Genomic DNA, 17,083 nt, shown 5'->3' with positions numbered 1-17,083 from the left:
TTTAAAACAAAAAACGTCTGGATGTTGTGGAGACTTTACTACTGAAGGCACAAGCCATCAAACCACAACAGAAGAGCAGTCGAGTACTGCAACAAAGTTGGGGCCCCTGCAGACAGGATGTAGGGCCCAAACTCAAACATCCAAACGCCCTCTGCATCTGGTTCTCTCTGAGCACTTCAACATGAACAACTTTATTTGAATGTGTGGAAGGAAACAATTGTTAAAGTACTTTACAGTGAGGTGCAAAACATTGATCAATACAAGTCTTTAGTACATGTTTCAGATGTTACTGCACTCTGCAAAACTGACTTTTCCACATGTATAGAAATTAAAAGGCCTTGTGCACTGTGACGTTTTGGTGGACTGTATTAAATATAAGCTCCCAAACTTCTTTGTTTTCGAATGTGTTAATGATCAGATGATCAGGAATTTGAATTTGCACTTTGATCAATCAATAGTTTCCAGACAAAATCTTTAAAGATCATTTTAAAAGTTGACATTATGTCGCTTTATTAAGCTTAAAATGAATAAAATGTATAACTGAAACGGCACATATCACTCACCATTATTTTTATCATATTTTTTCGGGTGAAAATGGTGTAAATTAGATTTACCCAATTACACGTTTGAGGTACTTGTACTCTACTTGAGTATTTTCATTTTATGCTACTGTAAACTTTGCCTTTTTTCACACATTTCAAAAGTAAATTGTGCTTTTTAGTACGCTTCATTAATCTGCCAGCTCAGGTTACTTTTAAAATTAAGATTTTACATACAACGACCTGATAAACTTACAAAAAACATTAGAAAGCTCTTTACCTTTATGTGCCAGATATCTTTAAGTTGTAAGCTGTTACACCAAACACACATTTTCCCTCTAAACTTCTCACATCTCACTGAAATAATTATTTGAAGCAAAGAAGAAATAGAGAAAAGATTATCCAGTATTTTGTAAGTAAAGGTCCTTCATTTAGTGAAAGCTGCTGGTTTGTCCCCCCCCCCTGCGGCTTTAAGAACAAGTCAAATAAAATCCTTCCAACCATTTTTTTTGTTCACAACACAAAGATGTAAATACAATTAAATAAATGACAAAAGAAGCATTTTTAAGTACATTTTCCTGAAGTTTGATAACAAAGAAACAAGGGACGATCCCTTCAATGCTGGAGGTTTCTCCTGGAGGCCTTTCCCCCAATTAAACACAAACCTTGGGTAGTTAAGAGTATAATGGAGGTTTGATGAAATGCAAAAAAGGGGATTTCACCTTCTAATACATATTGGAATATTTATTGGAAACTCATTGTTACCGGTAACATGTTGCGTTGAGAGGTCATACAAATTTAGTTTCAAATAACTTTTCTTTTGAAGGACAAGCAATCTGCTGCTGACCTTCAGTTTTTTATTCATCTGTTGAAATCCTGTGATTTGACAATAACAGTGAGTGTGATACAGTATGGTAGCTGGCCAGCAGAGGGAACTAGCTAACTGAATACTGTACCACATGTACAGTCACACAATTGCTTTTCCAACTGTGAGAGGAAGCACTATAACCACAACTTCCCCATCACTGGATTGTCTGTTGATTTTAACAAAAATCAGCTCTATGAAACCCACTGAGTTTCAGAGGGGAGGTGGGATGTTTTTGTTTCCATGCGCTCATTTATAGTTTTAACATTTCATTCTTATTATTACGCAATCATTTCACTGTGAAATCTCTTTTCTGGACGCTGATGTTGCTGTTAATGTTTTAAATCCTCAGACACTTAAATAAAAGGAGTTTGGTTTGAGATTTAATACTCTCTTCTTCAACTAACCAACAAATAAAAAACTTTCCCCCCCAATACCAGAATATCTGTTGTTCTCCACTCCTCATGGCACACTGTGGGAGTGGGAGCGCTCAGTCATGACCCCCAACCCCCCACACAAAGCCAGCGGTGGGGCTAGTTCCTCTGCATATGGAAGTGAGGTGGGGGGTGGGTGGAGGCAGGCAGGGAGGTTGTAGACTTCACATCGTCCCATGGGGTCAGATAAAAGCTTACGGCTCTCCTTGTTAGACCTCCCCCCTCCTCGTCAAGCTTTGTGCACAAATGATAGCTAGAGATCTGTATGCTGGGAAGAGATGAGGTGAATTTCAGGACACTTAGCAGGTGATAGTTTATATTGTTTAGGGTGAAAATAAAGATTTTATTTCTACACTATAACACTGCAGAGAAAAGCCTCCCCAGGTGAAGTGTACAGCTTGGTAGCACTTGTGATATTCAAGTCTTCACTTGAGATCCAAAACATCCCCTCTGATGCAGCGCCACTTCTTCCCCTTTTCTCTAAAATGGCCTACCATACCCAAGCCCCTCCCACAACAGGGGCCATGAGCCCGGGGGTCTCTGTTTTTGTTCTTCCTATAGAAGCCCGGCCACCATTGTCTCCGCGTGACCCCGGGGTCAACTGAACTCACCTCACCCAACCACGGCCTATTCAGCTGTGAAGCCTCACATAGGACAAAACCATCTCACAAGAGCAAGGATCACTTGAAGCGAGGGGGTGGGTAGACACACACACACGGACACGGACAGCGAACATGCTCGGCAGTGTTGCAGAGTCATAAGCTAATTTGTGTTATATTGTTTTTTCACAATAAAGAAAGGCACCAGCGACATCAAAGTGATAATAACCTCAGTGAATTGTTGGAATGAACACATCATGGTTCAGTTCATTATAAGAGAGGAGGAGTTTCCCTATAAAGAGCGGTTTAAATTGGTTGGTCTATTAAAGAAGTCAATTATAGAAAGTAGTGATGAAGTTATCTTTGACACATTTTCTAATTCTCCATCAGATTTTTTAAATACATCTCTTGCCAGAGGGGAAATTGCCTTTCGCTGCAGGGTAAGAATGAGGCCATCCACGCCTGTCGTCTGCAGCTCTTTATTAAATCTATCAGGCTGCAGGACGGAAAATAAAGTAGTGCACTGTGTCAGAATATAATTCGCTACCATGTTTTCCTGCATGTTTCCTGATTAATTTGAGCTGAGTAGTTTCCTTGTTTGATGCACAGAGCACATGTCCTGAAGACCCCCCAGTCTGGCTTCTTGCTTTGAGAGGCAACAGTGTCCCTGGTGGAGACGAAGCTCATGGAAGCTGACAGGTTGAAAATGTGCGGCATGATGTGGCTGAAAGAGCATGAAACATGTTCGCCCATGGATGCCACGCACAGCGCCACAGGAGAGACAGTGAGACGATTAAATGATGAGTGTTTTTATGTGGAAAAAGATTTCCACCACATTTACAGAGCATGTTTGTGAGTGAGAGATTCAGAGGAAGTTGAAGAGGAAGCAATTTGAGATTTTCACGCATAGACAGGCCTTTTTGTATCTTGTGTCCTACTGGGTACACTATAACTTTAATTACAGAAAAGACTCTTTTTTGAGAGGTTACAAAATATATCCCAAAATCCTCCTCTCTCACACAAACTGTATTTTGCATAATGGCATTTTTCTATCCATTCAACCTCACAAGACATGGTGAAAACCTCAGCATGGTGCTGTTCACTGCAGAATGACAGTCACTATCCCATGAGCACCATTAAGTCATGATGAGTAGTCATGCTCCTCTGAGCAGCATCTACCCACCCAAATCATTCGCAAACAGCCTGATCTCCAAATGTTGCTAAAGTTCAGTTTCTGCAAAACCACAGATAAGTTAAAACTTTATGTTGCAACTTGACGTCTCATTAGATTAAATATGACATTTTTCTCTTGTGCTTATGCTCTGGTTATGGTGAGCAACTAAAACCACTTGGTTAAGGACACGAAAACATCATCTTTTACTTTAAAATACCTGTTTTGTCGCCACAAAAACAGCTGGAGATGGTGCAACTTCCCCTCAAAAATATTTGCTATCTACTGACACAGCTGGCAATTCTCCCGAGGTCTACTTAAAAATATCCAGTGGTTTCATATTTGCAAATGTTGAAAAGAAGACTCGAACTGTGATTACTGGCTCGGCAGCCTCGCTGCCTGTGACTCCACGCTCTCCTCTTCCATATATGAGAGTCAGCCCATAAACATGTAATGTGAATGTGATTTGACACAATTTGTAGAAATGTCACATGTACAAACACATGAACATATCTGTGGTCTGCAGAAAACTTTAACTGCCAACATTTTATCCTGCGGCTGGACAGTCAGAAAACTGTTGAGAGTATAAAGTTGATTTACATGAACCACTGCTATATGTATCATAAACAGTATAAATAAAAGGATTAATTAAACGATTATAACCTCAGTTGAGGCGGTGCTGCCACACTGCATGACAGGAGAGAGTGCTGCTCTAACCGTTTTCCCCCCTAATTACCCTTCGATCGTGAATTTGTTTTGTTTTGTAATTTTTCAGTCCATAGTTTCCGTGATCTGATTCCAATAGTGCTAACCCTTGACCCTAACCTTACATTTCTATTTTGAAGTGTTAATAGCTTTGGCAATGCAACACACCTGTTCATTAGAGGCATCAAAGAGCATGTGGAACTGAAACAGGAACTTATATACTATATAAATATATATATATGTACCATAATTGCAAACTTGCAGACCCAACATACAAAAAGCATCTATCCGTAAGAGCATAAAGAAGATTTAAAAATACAGAGTGACTGTACCGAATCAGGCTTTTGTGGCAGAAAATTCTTAACTTCTGAATTGTATATACCAACAAAAGAAGTCTAGAAGTCCTTCAAATATAACAAAGAGGTTATAATTTCATAATGGGACCACAGTGGCTGTATGCAAGCAGAGCTGCTGCTGCTGCTCTTGAGTCATTTCACACTGGGCTGCTTAGTAATTTTGTAACCAAGGAAAGCTGGGATTTGTGCTCTGATTTATCATCGGTCTAAATCAAACTTTCATTTCACCGTTTTATTCTTTTCATTTCCTGCCGGTTTGTCCGTCACTTTCACGGCTGCTCTTGCTGGTTTTGGAAAGCAGAGAGAAGAAAGACAATGAGGAAGAGACTACTGACAAGTTTCACACCAAATCTATTTCCATCATTTGAGTAATTACATTTTTTTAAGCATGGCCTCCTGGTTCAAAAATGTTTCTGTTTAAAAAGAAGGCGAAACCATACTAAACATGTCAATGAAAGCACCCGGGAGCAGAAAGATTACATGTTGAATCCCTTGAGGTGGCTTTACTTTAATAAAAGTCACAGAATCATAATTTTCATTCACCGAACAGCATTGCAAACTCACAAATCAGTTGTGATAAATTCATATTTAAGTGCTCACACATTTCATTTATTTCGAGTGCACCATCAATCTTTTTTAAAATGATCAATAAATTAAATTAAATGCACATTTCCTGTACAAATGACGCTGCTGCAGTGGCAGTGAGGAATTACAGATTTCTGTTCTTTGAAAAATAAAACCACAAACAAATTTCCAAGAAGTATTCAGATGTTTTAAGTTATATTACCGATACCAGACTTTAAAAACATCCATTTCACATAAAAGTCCTGAATTCAAAATTCAACTAACTCAAGAAGAGGTATGTAAGTACGGTTGTTTTTCTTGAAAGGCTGCTATGTTTGAATACCCGTTCTCCTGTTTTATTGTGATTTTTGTATGTCATGTTTTTTATGTTGCATTTTACTATGTTGTGATTTTGTACCCCCGCCACCTTGACCAGGGGGAATTGGGAATTCCTGGTAAAATAAAGCTGAAATAAAAAGTAAAATTAGGAAAGTTTACTTAAAATATCAAAAGTAAAAAGTAAAGGAAAATCAGAAGAAAAAAATAAGTGCATATGAGTGTAACACTAATTGTTATAGATTTTTATGAGCTGATTTTTTTTCTCGATCAATCTTTTTGTTTGTAAAACATAAGAAAATGGTGAGAAATGCATCACATCACATCACTTTTTTCTCCAACCAACAGTTCAAACCTCAAAATGATTCAGTTTACTGTAATTCAAAGGGAAACTATGTCGTTCGGGAGAAGAAATTCAAACTCAGAATTTTAATATTAACAATATTAATGAGGTAATAATACAAACTCTGAAATATTTATTTTTTCCATAACCACCAAATATAAACAAAGTTAAACAGTATGACATTGTGTTGTCCTTTAAGGTCAGTTTGTTTATTCAGTCGTGAAAACGAAAACAGTTTGTTTATGTAGTTCGTTAAAGCATAAAGAATCAGTCAATGAAGATCTTTCTCTTCTGATTAAAGTTTCTTCCCCAAAACCACATAATGCACCTTTAAAACAAGAAGAAGCAGAGAATCATCACATTTAAGAGGCTGAAACCACAAAATGTTTCAGCTTCTGTTTGCATGAAAAGGGACCTAATTATTCAATCATTTATCAAAGTCTGTGATTCATTATTTAAAAAATTGACCTCAAATTTAAAATGGTTACACTTTGTACAAGACATCATATCTTTGAACTTCTTTGTAGTTTTTGTGTGTGTAAATGTAGCGAAGGTCTAATGTGTCATGAAAAAATCTTCTGAAGAACAGTACTCGAGTAAATGTAGTTAGAATCCATCTCTGGCATTTGCCACACGCTTACAAGAAGCTGAGTATAATAATACAAACACCTTCCTCTCTGATTGTCTCTTCAATATGTCAAGAAGACAAAAAGGTTCAACAGCACTTTGTGCACTTGATTCAATTTAACACAGGGATAACGTCAATATCTGGCCGGTGAAGCACCTCTCAGATCAGCCGACATGTGACTTTCCTTCACACACACTACAAACTTTAAACGTAAAGAAATGCAAGTGTTTAGTCATCGACTGTGGCCTGAGTGTGTCCCCAACAGTCTATCTTCCAGAACTCGAGCAGCAAACATTAGACTTTGTAGTAGACGTTGGTGGGACTCTGGGGCATTATCTCCTGAACTATGTACACAGGGGGTCCGTATTCGCTCACACGCTCATAATGACGGCAGATCATGCTTTCAGAAGGCCGCAGAGGAAAGACAACATCGCTGCGGTCCGAGCCGTTGTTGTCGCTGCTGATGCTGTCCCGCTTCGGCGCAGCCAAAGTGTTGAGGGACACCGAGGCTGACTGCTGGTTATCTGGGACACAGCGACGGCGACGGTGCCTCCACAGCACGGCCAGCAGAATTATGATGACCAGAAGAAAGATCACAGAGCCAGAGACAACCCAAATCAACAGTCCTTGCTCAGGGCCACCGCTGCCACTGGGGTTTGTTTGTCCCGTTTCTGAGTCTGTGTCTGTCATGAGAAACAGAGGACAGACAGGGAAAAGGACAGAGAAAGTGAGATGAAAGAGTAAACCAGGACAGGCGACACAGAGATTTAAAAAAACACTCAGTTTATGCCCTGGTGGAGCTGATCCGTCAGAATATGTTCTCATCTTTAGTGTTGCACTGTTAGACAGCATTGTGCCTTTCTGTGGCACTGAGGGAAGGTTTGAGTAGAGGCACTGTGTCCCAAATCTATTATCTATAAGCACAGAAACTCTGTCTGTTGTTCACAAATCTCGAGAACCATTCATCTGATCTACTTCACACTTCACAGGTTAGGTGAGGAACCAAGGAAGTGCAGAGTCGAAGCGCTGCAATTAAACAAGCGACACATTCAATGATAATAAATTTAGAATAAACAGCGACCACCGCTCTGTGCAGCAGCGCGGGCGTGGCTTCGGCGCTCTGGCTTCATGGCTCTGCAGACTGAAGCTGCCGCTCACATGATCTCATGGGGAAGCAGATGTAAACAAAATGGAGGTAAGCGTGGAGCGTCAATTTTCTGGAGTGACGCGGTGCAGTGGGAAAAAACAAAAGCAGAGGGTTAAACGAGTCTTCAGCCTAAACAGGAGGTGAGATTTTAAATTTCTGTCAACAGTAGCAAGCTAGCTAACGTTAGCCTCGGCAGCACCGTCAGCGGCTCCGTACTTTGTCACTGGTTGTTGTGGTCTGGCTCGGAAAGTACCGATGTAATCATCCAGATTTAAACTCATAAATATCAAATGTGTTTGATATTATCAGGGCGGGCCCAATGAGTCTGTGAGCAGTTCAGGAGGCTTTAGACTGGATCTGTAAAGCCCCCACATTACCTGATTATCTGTGCCGAACAACATGTTTTGCACTTGTTCATTCATATTATTTACAGTAGAATATAGACATTTACTGTTTAACAGTTGGTAAACAAACACATTTATATACATATTTTAAACTGAAAGGATATTATGTAATGTGCGATGCTGACTGTCAATCAAATCAATTAACAGAAAATGAAATCTTTTTTGCCAAGATTGAATACTTATTGTTTTCCAAGATTTTTTTTAGGCTGTTTCACCACTGCCAACATCCCAACCCCAGGAAAGATCTCGTGAGAGAGATCACTATAACATTTGTTCCAAGTGTTTCTGTGTCTAAACCTAACCAGATGTTAACCACAGCATTGTCACATTAAATACATAACTATTTTTTACAACTTGCACAATAAGAAATACAACACATACAAATCTTCTGAGAGTTTTGAAAACTTGTGGTTACCATCTAGATTTTGACCTTGTTCTTGTGCATTGCATTGTTTGAGAATAGTGTCCATCAACAGCTCACTCTAAAATGTATTGTATTTACTCTGCATGCTGTCTGGTTTGAGTATACTTTATTTTGTCACCATATATGTAAAACCTGTGTAAAATGTATACTGAAAAACTCTGTATGCAGATTCATAGAATGCATATAGGATAAAGAAGTAGAGGAAGATCTTTCCCTTTCTGGGAGCTTAAGTTCAAACATATATCCGCCTGTAAAGGACTACAGTATGCTAGTGTTTCTGCATGTTTGTGGCTCTTTACCTCAAATAACATAGACTTTAAATCACTGACAGCCACTGATCCAAACTCTAGTTTATCCCACATACACCATCCTGCTGCTGTAAATACTCATTCAAGCAACAAAGTCATTATATAGTCTGCACAAATTCCCCAGGCAATAAATCCACTTTGTCTTCATACCTGTTTTGCTTTTTGTATCCTTTTCTTTCTCTGAGGTGTCCTTGGTCTTGGTCTTGGGTCGTTTAGGTGGAAATCTGGTGGGGGACTCCTGGAGAGTTGAAGGTGGATCGGAAGCACCTGAAATAAAAAGCAGCACAGCTGAAATGACATTATATGGCTATTAGCACCACACCTCACACCTCCTCATTTTCACTGCATGTGGTGTTTTTGTCATCTCTGTTAAGGTGGGTTTATATCATGTTAAAACGGTCCTTCTGTAACTATAATGATGTCTGTGAATCATTAGTGAATCAGAATCAAAGCAAGAATAGGGTTTTTTTTTTTTTACTCAACATTCATTCAAAAAAGTAGAAAAACATCCCACAGAGAGGAAGAGAAACGATTTTCTGACCTAATTAGACCACAAAAACTTCTGTTCCGAGTGACAATTATGACTCTGTTTTATGCTTGACTGGGAAAACTATCACTAATGCTTTCATTTCTCTGCGTGCACATTCATAACTGAATGCATCCAATTCAGGTTTTTCTCTAAAACCTCATGTAAGTATGCAAAACCTATTGTATCTGACTCGGCCAGGTGTCTCTTGTAGATATCTCAAGAGAGTTACTGGTTCAATAAATAAAGGTTAAACAGAAGCCCTGCATTAAAAAACAGGGAGCATGAACTTTGGGCACTAATACATTTAAAGGCCAGGAGAGTCTAACAAAATAATTGCATTATGGGAAAAGTGAGGAAAATTGTAGTTAAGTATAATTTTGTATTTCCATTTTATGCTACTATACTTATGCTACATGTCAGAGGGAAATATCGTACTATTACCCCACTACATTTATTTAACCATGACTCTTTACCTTTCACAATGAAATTTTACGTAAAGAACAATATGATAAGCTTATACATGCAACACATGATTAAATATTAGACCAGCTGTTTCCACTTCTGTTGCTTTGTGATTCGTTACAAAAAAAAGCACATTTCACATTTAATTTGTCTACGACACCATTTCCCAAACCTAAGAATGATACAGCTCAATTTGAAGTCAGCAAATCTGCAAACTTTTAAGATTTAAGATTTCTGTATTGTCATTATACCTAGGTACAACAATCGTCTTCTTTTAATCACAACTCTGTTCCCATCATCATATAATACAACATATAATGTTCACAACATATAATACACATGTCGATGTTGAAGTCTGTTCCCAAGTCAAATGTTATTGCATTCCTGTTGGAACTGTGTTTGCTGCAATGCCATTGGCCGCTGGCTCAGGCCAGTAGGTTGCACATATATTATTGGGAAACACACTTCAACACAACACTGGACAAAAATAGGTCAAACAAAGAAAGAATAACACATAGTTTAACTATCCTGTTTTATCAGTTGTGATTATTGTTTAAATGTAAATATTTAATCATGAATATTTTTTGTAATTTCAAACTTAATAACAAAATTGAACATTAAAAACTTTTCATTTACTTTTGTGGCCCGGCTGCAGTACCTTCAAGGCCCACAAAGGGGCCACGGCCCACACTTTGGTAATTACTGGTCTATGAGATTTTAGCAGGTCAGACATTTTCAACTTCTCAGATAGTTTTATTTATATAGCCATTCAAGGCCCAAAGAGGTAAAATAATTTTATATTTCACAAAACAAAGCAAACATTTTATCCAAACTCCAAAAACACGAAAATCAATTAGTGTAGCAGAACTTCGATTTCATTTTTTATTTCTTTTCTTTTTTAACCTCCCAATAATAATCTCACAACCCTTTAGATTTATCCAGTGGCTCTTTGGACTATAATCATTTAAACAACTAGTCGTACTTATATTTGACTGTGTTATATTTTGCTGATAATACTTGAGTAGGGTATTTCATGAAGGACATTTAATTGTATGGAGTTTTTTAACACTGCTTTAGTTAAGCAAAGTGTGTGAATACACCACTGCTTTTAAATCTCTTGAATGCCCTTCAGCTTTACAACAATAAAGAGCTGGAGTGCCCCTTTCGTAGGGTAAGATGGAAGTTTGAAGGAAAATATTGAGGCCTGCAAACAAAGAAGGCACTCCACAATAATAATAACTGCAGTGAGTCATGAAAACCATAGAATAATACTATCTTCTGTCAGCGAAGGACACTGAGCAGTTACGAAACCAATTATAACCAAGAAATCGCATGACACGCATGTCGCATGTTTTATGGCCTTCAAGCGAACTATGGATAACATAAATGAGAATTTTCTTTCATTCAGGATTTCTTGTAATCTCATTTCAATGTATTAATAGATTTAATGAGCATTTTTTTTAAAATGTGTTTGCTTGTTCTGTTTCAGCGCATTCATTCACCGTTGGCATTAATAGAATTTCGCACCACATTTAGCTTGAATGCACAAATAAATAAATGTATAAAATCCAAATCTAAACAGAGTGAAGCTTCCAAAATGTAAAACACAAGACCGGAAAGTGCAAACCCAGTTTGATTGACAGGACTTTTAATATATGAAGAGATTAACATGAGATTGCGACCAAATCTGTGTTATTAATGTCTCCCGTTGCTGATTAAAGGTTTGTTTACATCAGTAGTGTTTGTAAACACAGCAGGAAAAACAGCCTCCAACTTTCAGTTATGATCAGTTTAGAAGCACACAATATTTTTCATCTCCAACTCAAACCTTTGAATAATTTATATGAATAATACTTCACATTTCTGAGGTCAAAAAATTACTCTTAACTTTTCTAGCTTTTAAAGTTTTGAGCAACACGCTCACAAACACAGCATCTGTTTAATTTATCCGATACTGTGCAGCTCCGCACACCAACATACAAAACGTGCTGAAAGGAGCACACTTTAAATGTTTGTTTCCTCATATAAGGTTAAAAAGAATGACAAATATCACCTTCATCTTTTTGTATTGGTAGTTGTAAGAAATACAAAACAATGTGTTTCTGTATGAGTATCGCATTATAGAGTCGTGGACATTTAAAGTGAAGGCAGTGAAAATGGACAGAATCTGCTTTGTTTGTGTGTGTTCAGCACGAAATGATAAATGAACAACCATTGCCTATTCTGATGTTAATACAGGAAAAAAAGATTATTGACTGCAGCCTGTCCGAATGATCGCATGCAAGATAATGCTGATGGCCTTAAGCTGCCAGCGGTTTGAATTAGGGATTTGAGATAATTCACGACGGCAATCTCTCTTCAAGAGACTGAATAGATGATCGAGATTATCTGACCACTTAGTAAATCCAAAGAGGAGGTGGTACTGGTGCGTCACCAAAATTCAAAACAGAATTATTAACAATTGCTGTGATTGCTGTACTGGGATTGTTTGTCTAATACCTCTCTCTCTCTCATTCACACGTTCAGCTCTGGCACACAAACACAAAGTACTCACTCTGGCCGACTCTCAGCACCAGCTTCATGGATTTGCTTCTACACACCCCTCCATTAGTATTATCCAGACCGTGCAGCGAGCCTGCAGAGGTTGCTGATACACAGAGAGAGAGGGAGGGAGGGGGCAAACGTTAAAGTATAATTGTTTGAACGTTTTCAGTTTTTATTTCACGCGATCATCATAAAACAAGATGATCCAGCAGTGCATTACGGTTTCGTTGCCCAGTTGCCGAATGTTGCATCACGGAGGCAAGAAAAGGGCAAACACACACAATAATGTTACATACTTAACATATAATCACAGATATAAAACCACAGAAGATGCAACAAAATTAAGTCATTAATCGTTTTGTCTATTAAATTAAAGAAAACAGGGGAAGATGCCAATCAGAAGTCCAAAATCTAAAGATTTGCTTTACAACCACAAAAGGCAAACAAAATGACAATTCAGTCATTATCTACTCCTCCTGATGCCAAAGGAAAGTCCTGTGAAGTTTCGTAGTCCACAAAACGTTTCTGGAGCTTCACAGCAAAACAGAGTTGCAGCATTCTCCTAAACAACTGAAGGAGATGGGGACTTGTTTTAAGATTACACCAGACAAGTTGTATGGACCTTTTACATTTTACAAGTCCTTGTTTTACTTCAGTTGTTTAGCAGAATGCTGCAACTCTGTTTTGCTGTGAAGCTCCAGAAATGTTTAGCGGACTATAAAACTTCATTAAACTTTATATCGACATGGGGGTGAGTAGATAATGACTGAATTTTCATTTTTGAGTGAACTGTTCCTTTAAATATGATGATTTGCTGACTTTGTTTGACTTATGTGATAGTCAAGCAAATATCTGGACTGTTGATCGAATAAAAATAGGAATATGAAGACGTCACGCTGGACTCTGTGAACTTGTGATTTTCCCCAGTTTTGTGACATTTTATAGACAAAACAATGAATCATCTGGTGCAGCCCGGGTTGCAACTCAAAATGTTTTTCAGAAAACAAAACTTCACCAAACATTTCATTTTTAGGTGAACTGTTCCTTTAAGAACCTGGGACCAGAGAAATGTTTTAAACATTTTTCAACAATAAATGACTTAAACTATTAAAGGAGCGGCGTAAAGGACTCTAGCAGTCGGTTTGCTGATTGCCACAAACGAAAAAAAACCTTCGTCTCACCCTCCTCTACGCTGGCTGCTTAAAATGCAACAGGCAACCTTCTCTAGATTCAGTGTTTGGGCTACTGTAGAAACATGGCAGTGCAACATGGTGGAGTCAAAGGAAGACGAGCCGCTCCATCTGTAAATGTAAAAGGCTCATTCTGAGGTAACGAACACACAACGATTCTTTAACCAATGAAAACATAATCATGAACATAATTGATTGTCAAGAGTTTCTGATTGAAGTTCTTGTTGAATTAAGTGGTTGTTTCAGTTTTAGATGCAAAAACGGGAAGTGAACAAAATGAGTTAAAGCAACATTATGTAGAAATTGGCACTTTGTGTGGATTTGGTCCGTCCGTCCCCGTCCGTCCGTTTCTGAGTGGAAAACCACTGTTGTAAATACAAATCCCAGGTCTGTAACAATTTGTCAGACGTAATGTAGGTGCTAACTACAAACAAAACTCATTACATCATAACAATGTTGTTTGTTGAAAACTTGTATGTTGAAGTAAACATGTATGTAACGCTGTGATCCAACCCTCTCACTGAAGTTACATAGTGCAGAAACAAGTGATAGGGGGCCTATTACAAGAGGCTGTACTAACAAAAATGATTTTGAAGCTGTTATTTTAAGGTAAAAAAAGTTACACAATGTTGCTCTTAGTTTTAAATGAAACTGATTTATCAATCACTATAACACACATACACGCAAGCCCATACAAACGCAAAGGAAGAACTCTTGTTCACCCCTGTCACTCCCACACACTCCCACACACACACACACACACACACTTAGACTTGTTAGCAGCATTTAGGTCAGATAACAACATCTCACAGGCCACAAGCCTCGTTGCCATGAAAGCTCCCATCAAATCTGCCTGATGCTGTAAAAGCCTTGTGTGATTTGGGGCATGTAAGCCCTTGAAATCACACTGGGCTGCCAGAGCGAAGTGTGCTGTCAGAGTGCGGGGAGGTGGATGAGGCTACACGGTCGGACTTGCTCTCTATCTCATGCATCACTTGCCACTAAGATGTTGGTTCAACCCAATAACGAGGCCACATTTTTTGATTCTCACGCAAACTGACAAAGTGAGAGAGAGCCGAGGACGATGGCTCCCTCGTCCTCCCAGGAGGGGAAAAAAAAAAAAAAGAAAACAGTTGCTAGCACTGATTCAAACGCTGTTCCACCTGTAGGAACCAGCAGCTTGTTCTACTGATTTTAAAGTGTTGAACAAGCCCTTACAACACTGAGACGCACAGGGTGAACATGAGCTGTGAGCTTACACACTCACAGGTGATATAATAGTCCTTCCCCTTGAGGAACTCCAGACCCCACAGGTTGGGGCTGAACTCCTGGAACTTGAACGTGAACTTTACGTCCTGGTGAGGTTTGTCACAGTTCAGCAGGGGCGTGTCCGTCTTGTCGATGGTGCAGCTCTCCATCTGACTCCGAGAGACCAGGTAGATTCTGTAGAACTCCTCCCTACCCCCTGAGGAAGCGTCTGCCCGGGGACACACAATGTCCATCTTGTCCCCAATCTGAGGGTACAGGACCAGACCCAGACCTGGACTAAACCTGTGTGTGAGACAAGATAAAGTGTGTCATTTCCTTCTTTTGAATGCTCCTAGACCTCCTTTATTCATTATCCCAGGAAATACAAATTAGAAATGTGAAAATAGCGAATAAAAGGCTCAAGGTGACATCTTTAAATTGCTTTTGTTTTGTTTGAGTAACAGCCCAAAAACCTAAGATAATTAACTTTAAAGCTTAGACAACTAGTTGGATAATCAAATGCAACTATTTCGATAACTGATTAATCCTTTGGGTCAATTTTCTAAGCAGAAATCTCCTCAGTTCAGCTTCTGTTGTGAGGATTAGCTGCTTTTCTTCGTCTTAATTAAAGATGCACTGTGTAACATTTCATTAGTAACAGTTTTGGTTACATAGTTCTTTTTTCCTTGAACTGTCGGACTTTTAGATTGGCAATTTGCTGCTTTTGTTCTCATCTCAGCACAACAATTTACAAATGTAGTATGGTATCGGGCGCTCTGTCTCTTTGTTGTTGATTGTTTGCCTGTGGGCGACTGTCAAACAAAATACGTAACATGAAGACAAGATCTTGTGATGGATGAATTTCACACATTTCTAAAACTGTATAGGTCCAAAAATTGATTAATTAATTTTTTACATTATGATTAATGTGCAGATTATTATCACATCAATTGATTAATTGTTCAGTCTATACTATGTAAAAAAAAAAAAAAAGCCTCCCAGAGCCCAAAGTGACATCTTCACATCGCTTCTTTTGTCCAACAAATAGTCCAAAACACAAAGATTCTTCATTTACTCACATAAATGACAAAGAAAAGCAGAAAATCCTCACATTAAAGAAGCTGGAACCAGAAAATGTGCTTGAAAAAATGACTGAAATGATCCATTAGTCATCAATAGTTGGCAAACAATGTTCTTACCATCCACTAATCAATTAATTAATTCATTAATTAATTTAGCTCTAGATTTCAAATAGTCATGATTTTCTGCCACATGGTTGCATCTCCTCTGATCAACTTTATTAATTAGGTCACATGAAGCAGAAAGTTGGATCCACCTCTTGAGTGTGAGGCTCACTGATCCACTTACTTTGTGTTGGAGATGCTCCAGTGGATGGACTCCAGAGTGACGGCACGACATGAGCAAATGATGGCCAGCAGGATCACGGCACCGCGGCTCCATGTGATGATTCTCCCCATCACAGGAATCAAACGCAGGTCCACAGCGGCTCGGTATCATAAAACTGAGAGGAGACCGGATAAAACGTGTTGCCTCTGCATGTCTCCAGGTGTGCGCAGAGGACTCATTCCTGAGTGAGGTCCCTCCAAGTTAAGAGTCTCCCTCCTGCACTTGTATGAAAATTTCCACATTGTGCGTAATTGGCTAGAAAATCATTCGTGTGACGAAATCCATGTCTGGAAGACAGAGACTGTGTGGAGTATTTTAGTGATCAGCTGACTGACCGGTCCGCCCATACAACAGGCTCATACGTAGGGGAGAGCGAGGCTGGTTGGCACAGTTTCATCCCCCTCCCTCTTCCTCTTCCTCCTCTTCTTCTTCTTCTTCTTCTTCTTCTTCTTCTTCTTCTTCTTCTTCTTCTCAACACCTAAAGCCTAAAAGAAGATCACAACATCTATATCTACATCAGTTCTTCTTTTTATAACTAATTATATCTACTCAAGTTTTGAGTCTACTCCACTTCAGTTTGGAGGCGAATATACTTTTTCTCCATTACATTTATTTGATTACTTAAGTAACTCGTTACTTTGCAGATTACATGCTGCGTCAGAGCCACAGAAGCACATTTTTAAAGCAACTTATTTCATCGGCAATCTGACTTAAAAGCAGAAAACCATCTAAAACAAAGAAGAAAAAAGAAAAAAAATACCATGATTCAGACAATCAGAAAAATGCTGAATATTGGATTTGATAATCAGCCAGGCTGATGATCAGTCAACCGATGGTATAAAGTATATACATACATGTAAATATATGTTAAATGTTACTT

The 17,083-nt window shown here is 38.7% G+C and overlaps 1 protein-coding gene across 1 annotated transcript; it reads right to left on the bottom strand.

Annotated features, from left to right (window-relative positions):
• Window positions 1–6,834: 6,834 nt before the first annotated feature.
• On the bottom strand, window positions 6,835–16,274 carry LOC140995082 (ephrin-B2a-like). The gene is made up of 5 exons (XM_073464995.1): window positions 16,165–16,274; window positions 14,816–15,099; window positions 12,369–12,461; window positions 8,974–9,090; window positions 6,835–7,211 (listed from the first exon to the last, which is right to left on the bottom strand). The coding sequence occupies exons 1-5, from the start codon at window positions 16,272–16,274 to the stop codon at window positions 6,835–6,837; spliced, it is 981 nt and encodes a 326-aa protein (XP_073321096.1).
• Window positions 16,275–17,083: the final 809 nt, after the last annotated feature.

This window comes from Pagrus major, chromosome 4 (assembly GCF_040436345.1).
Source record: "Pagrus major chromosome 4, Pma_NU_1.0".
Classification (NCBI taxonomy): domain Eukaryota; kingdom Metazoa; phylum Chordata; class Actinopteri; order Spariformes; family Sparidae; genus Pagrus; species Pagrus major.
Note: the sequence above shows the minus strand (reverse complement) of the source record. Positions and strands in the feature narration are given on the sequence as shown.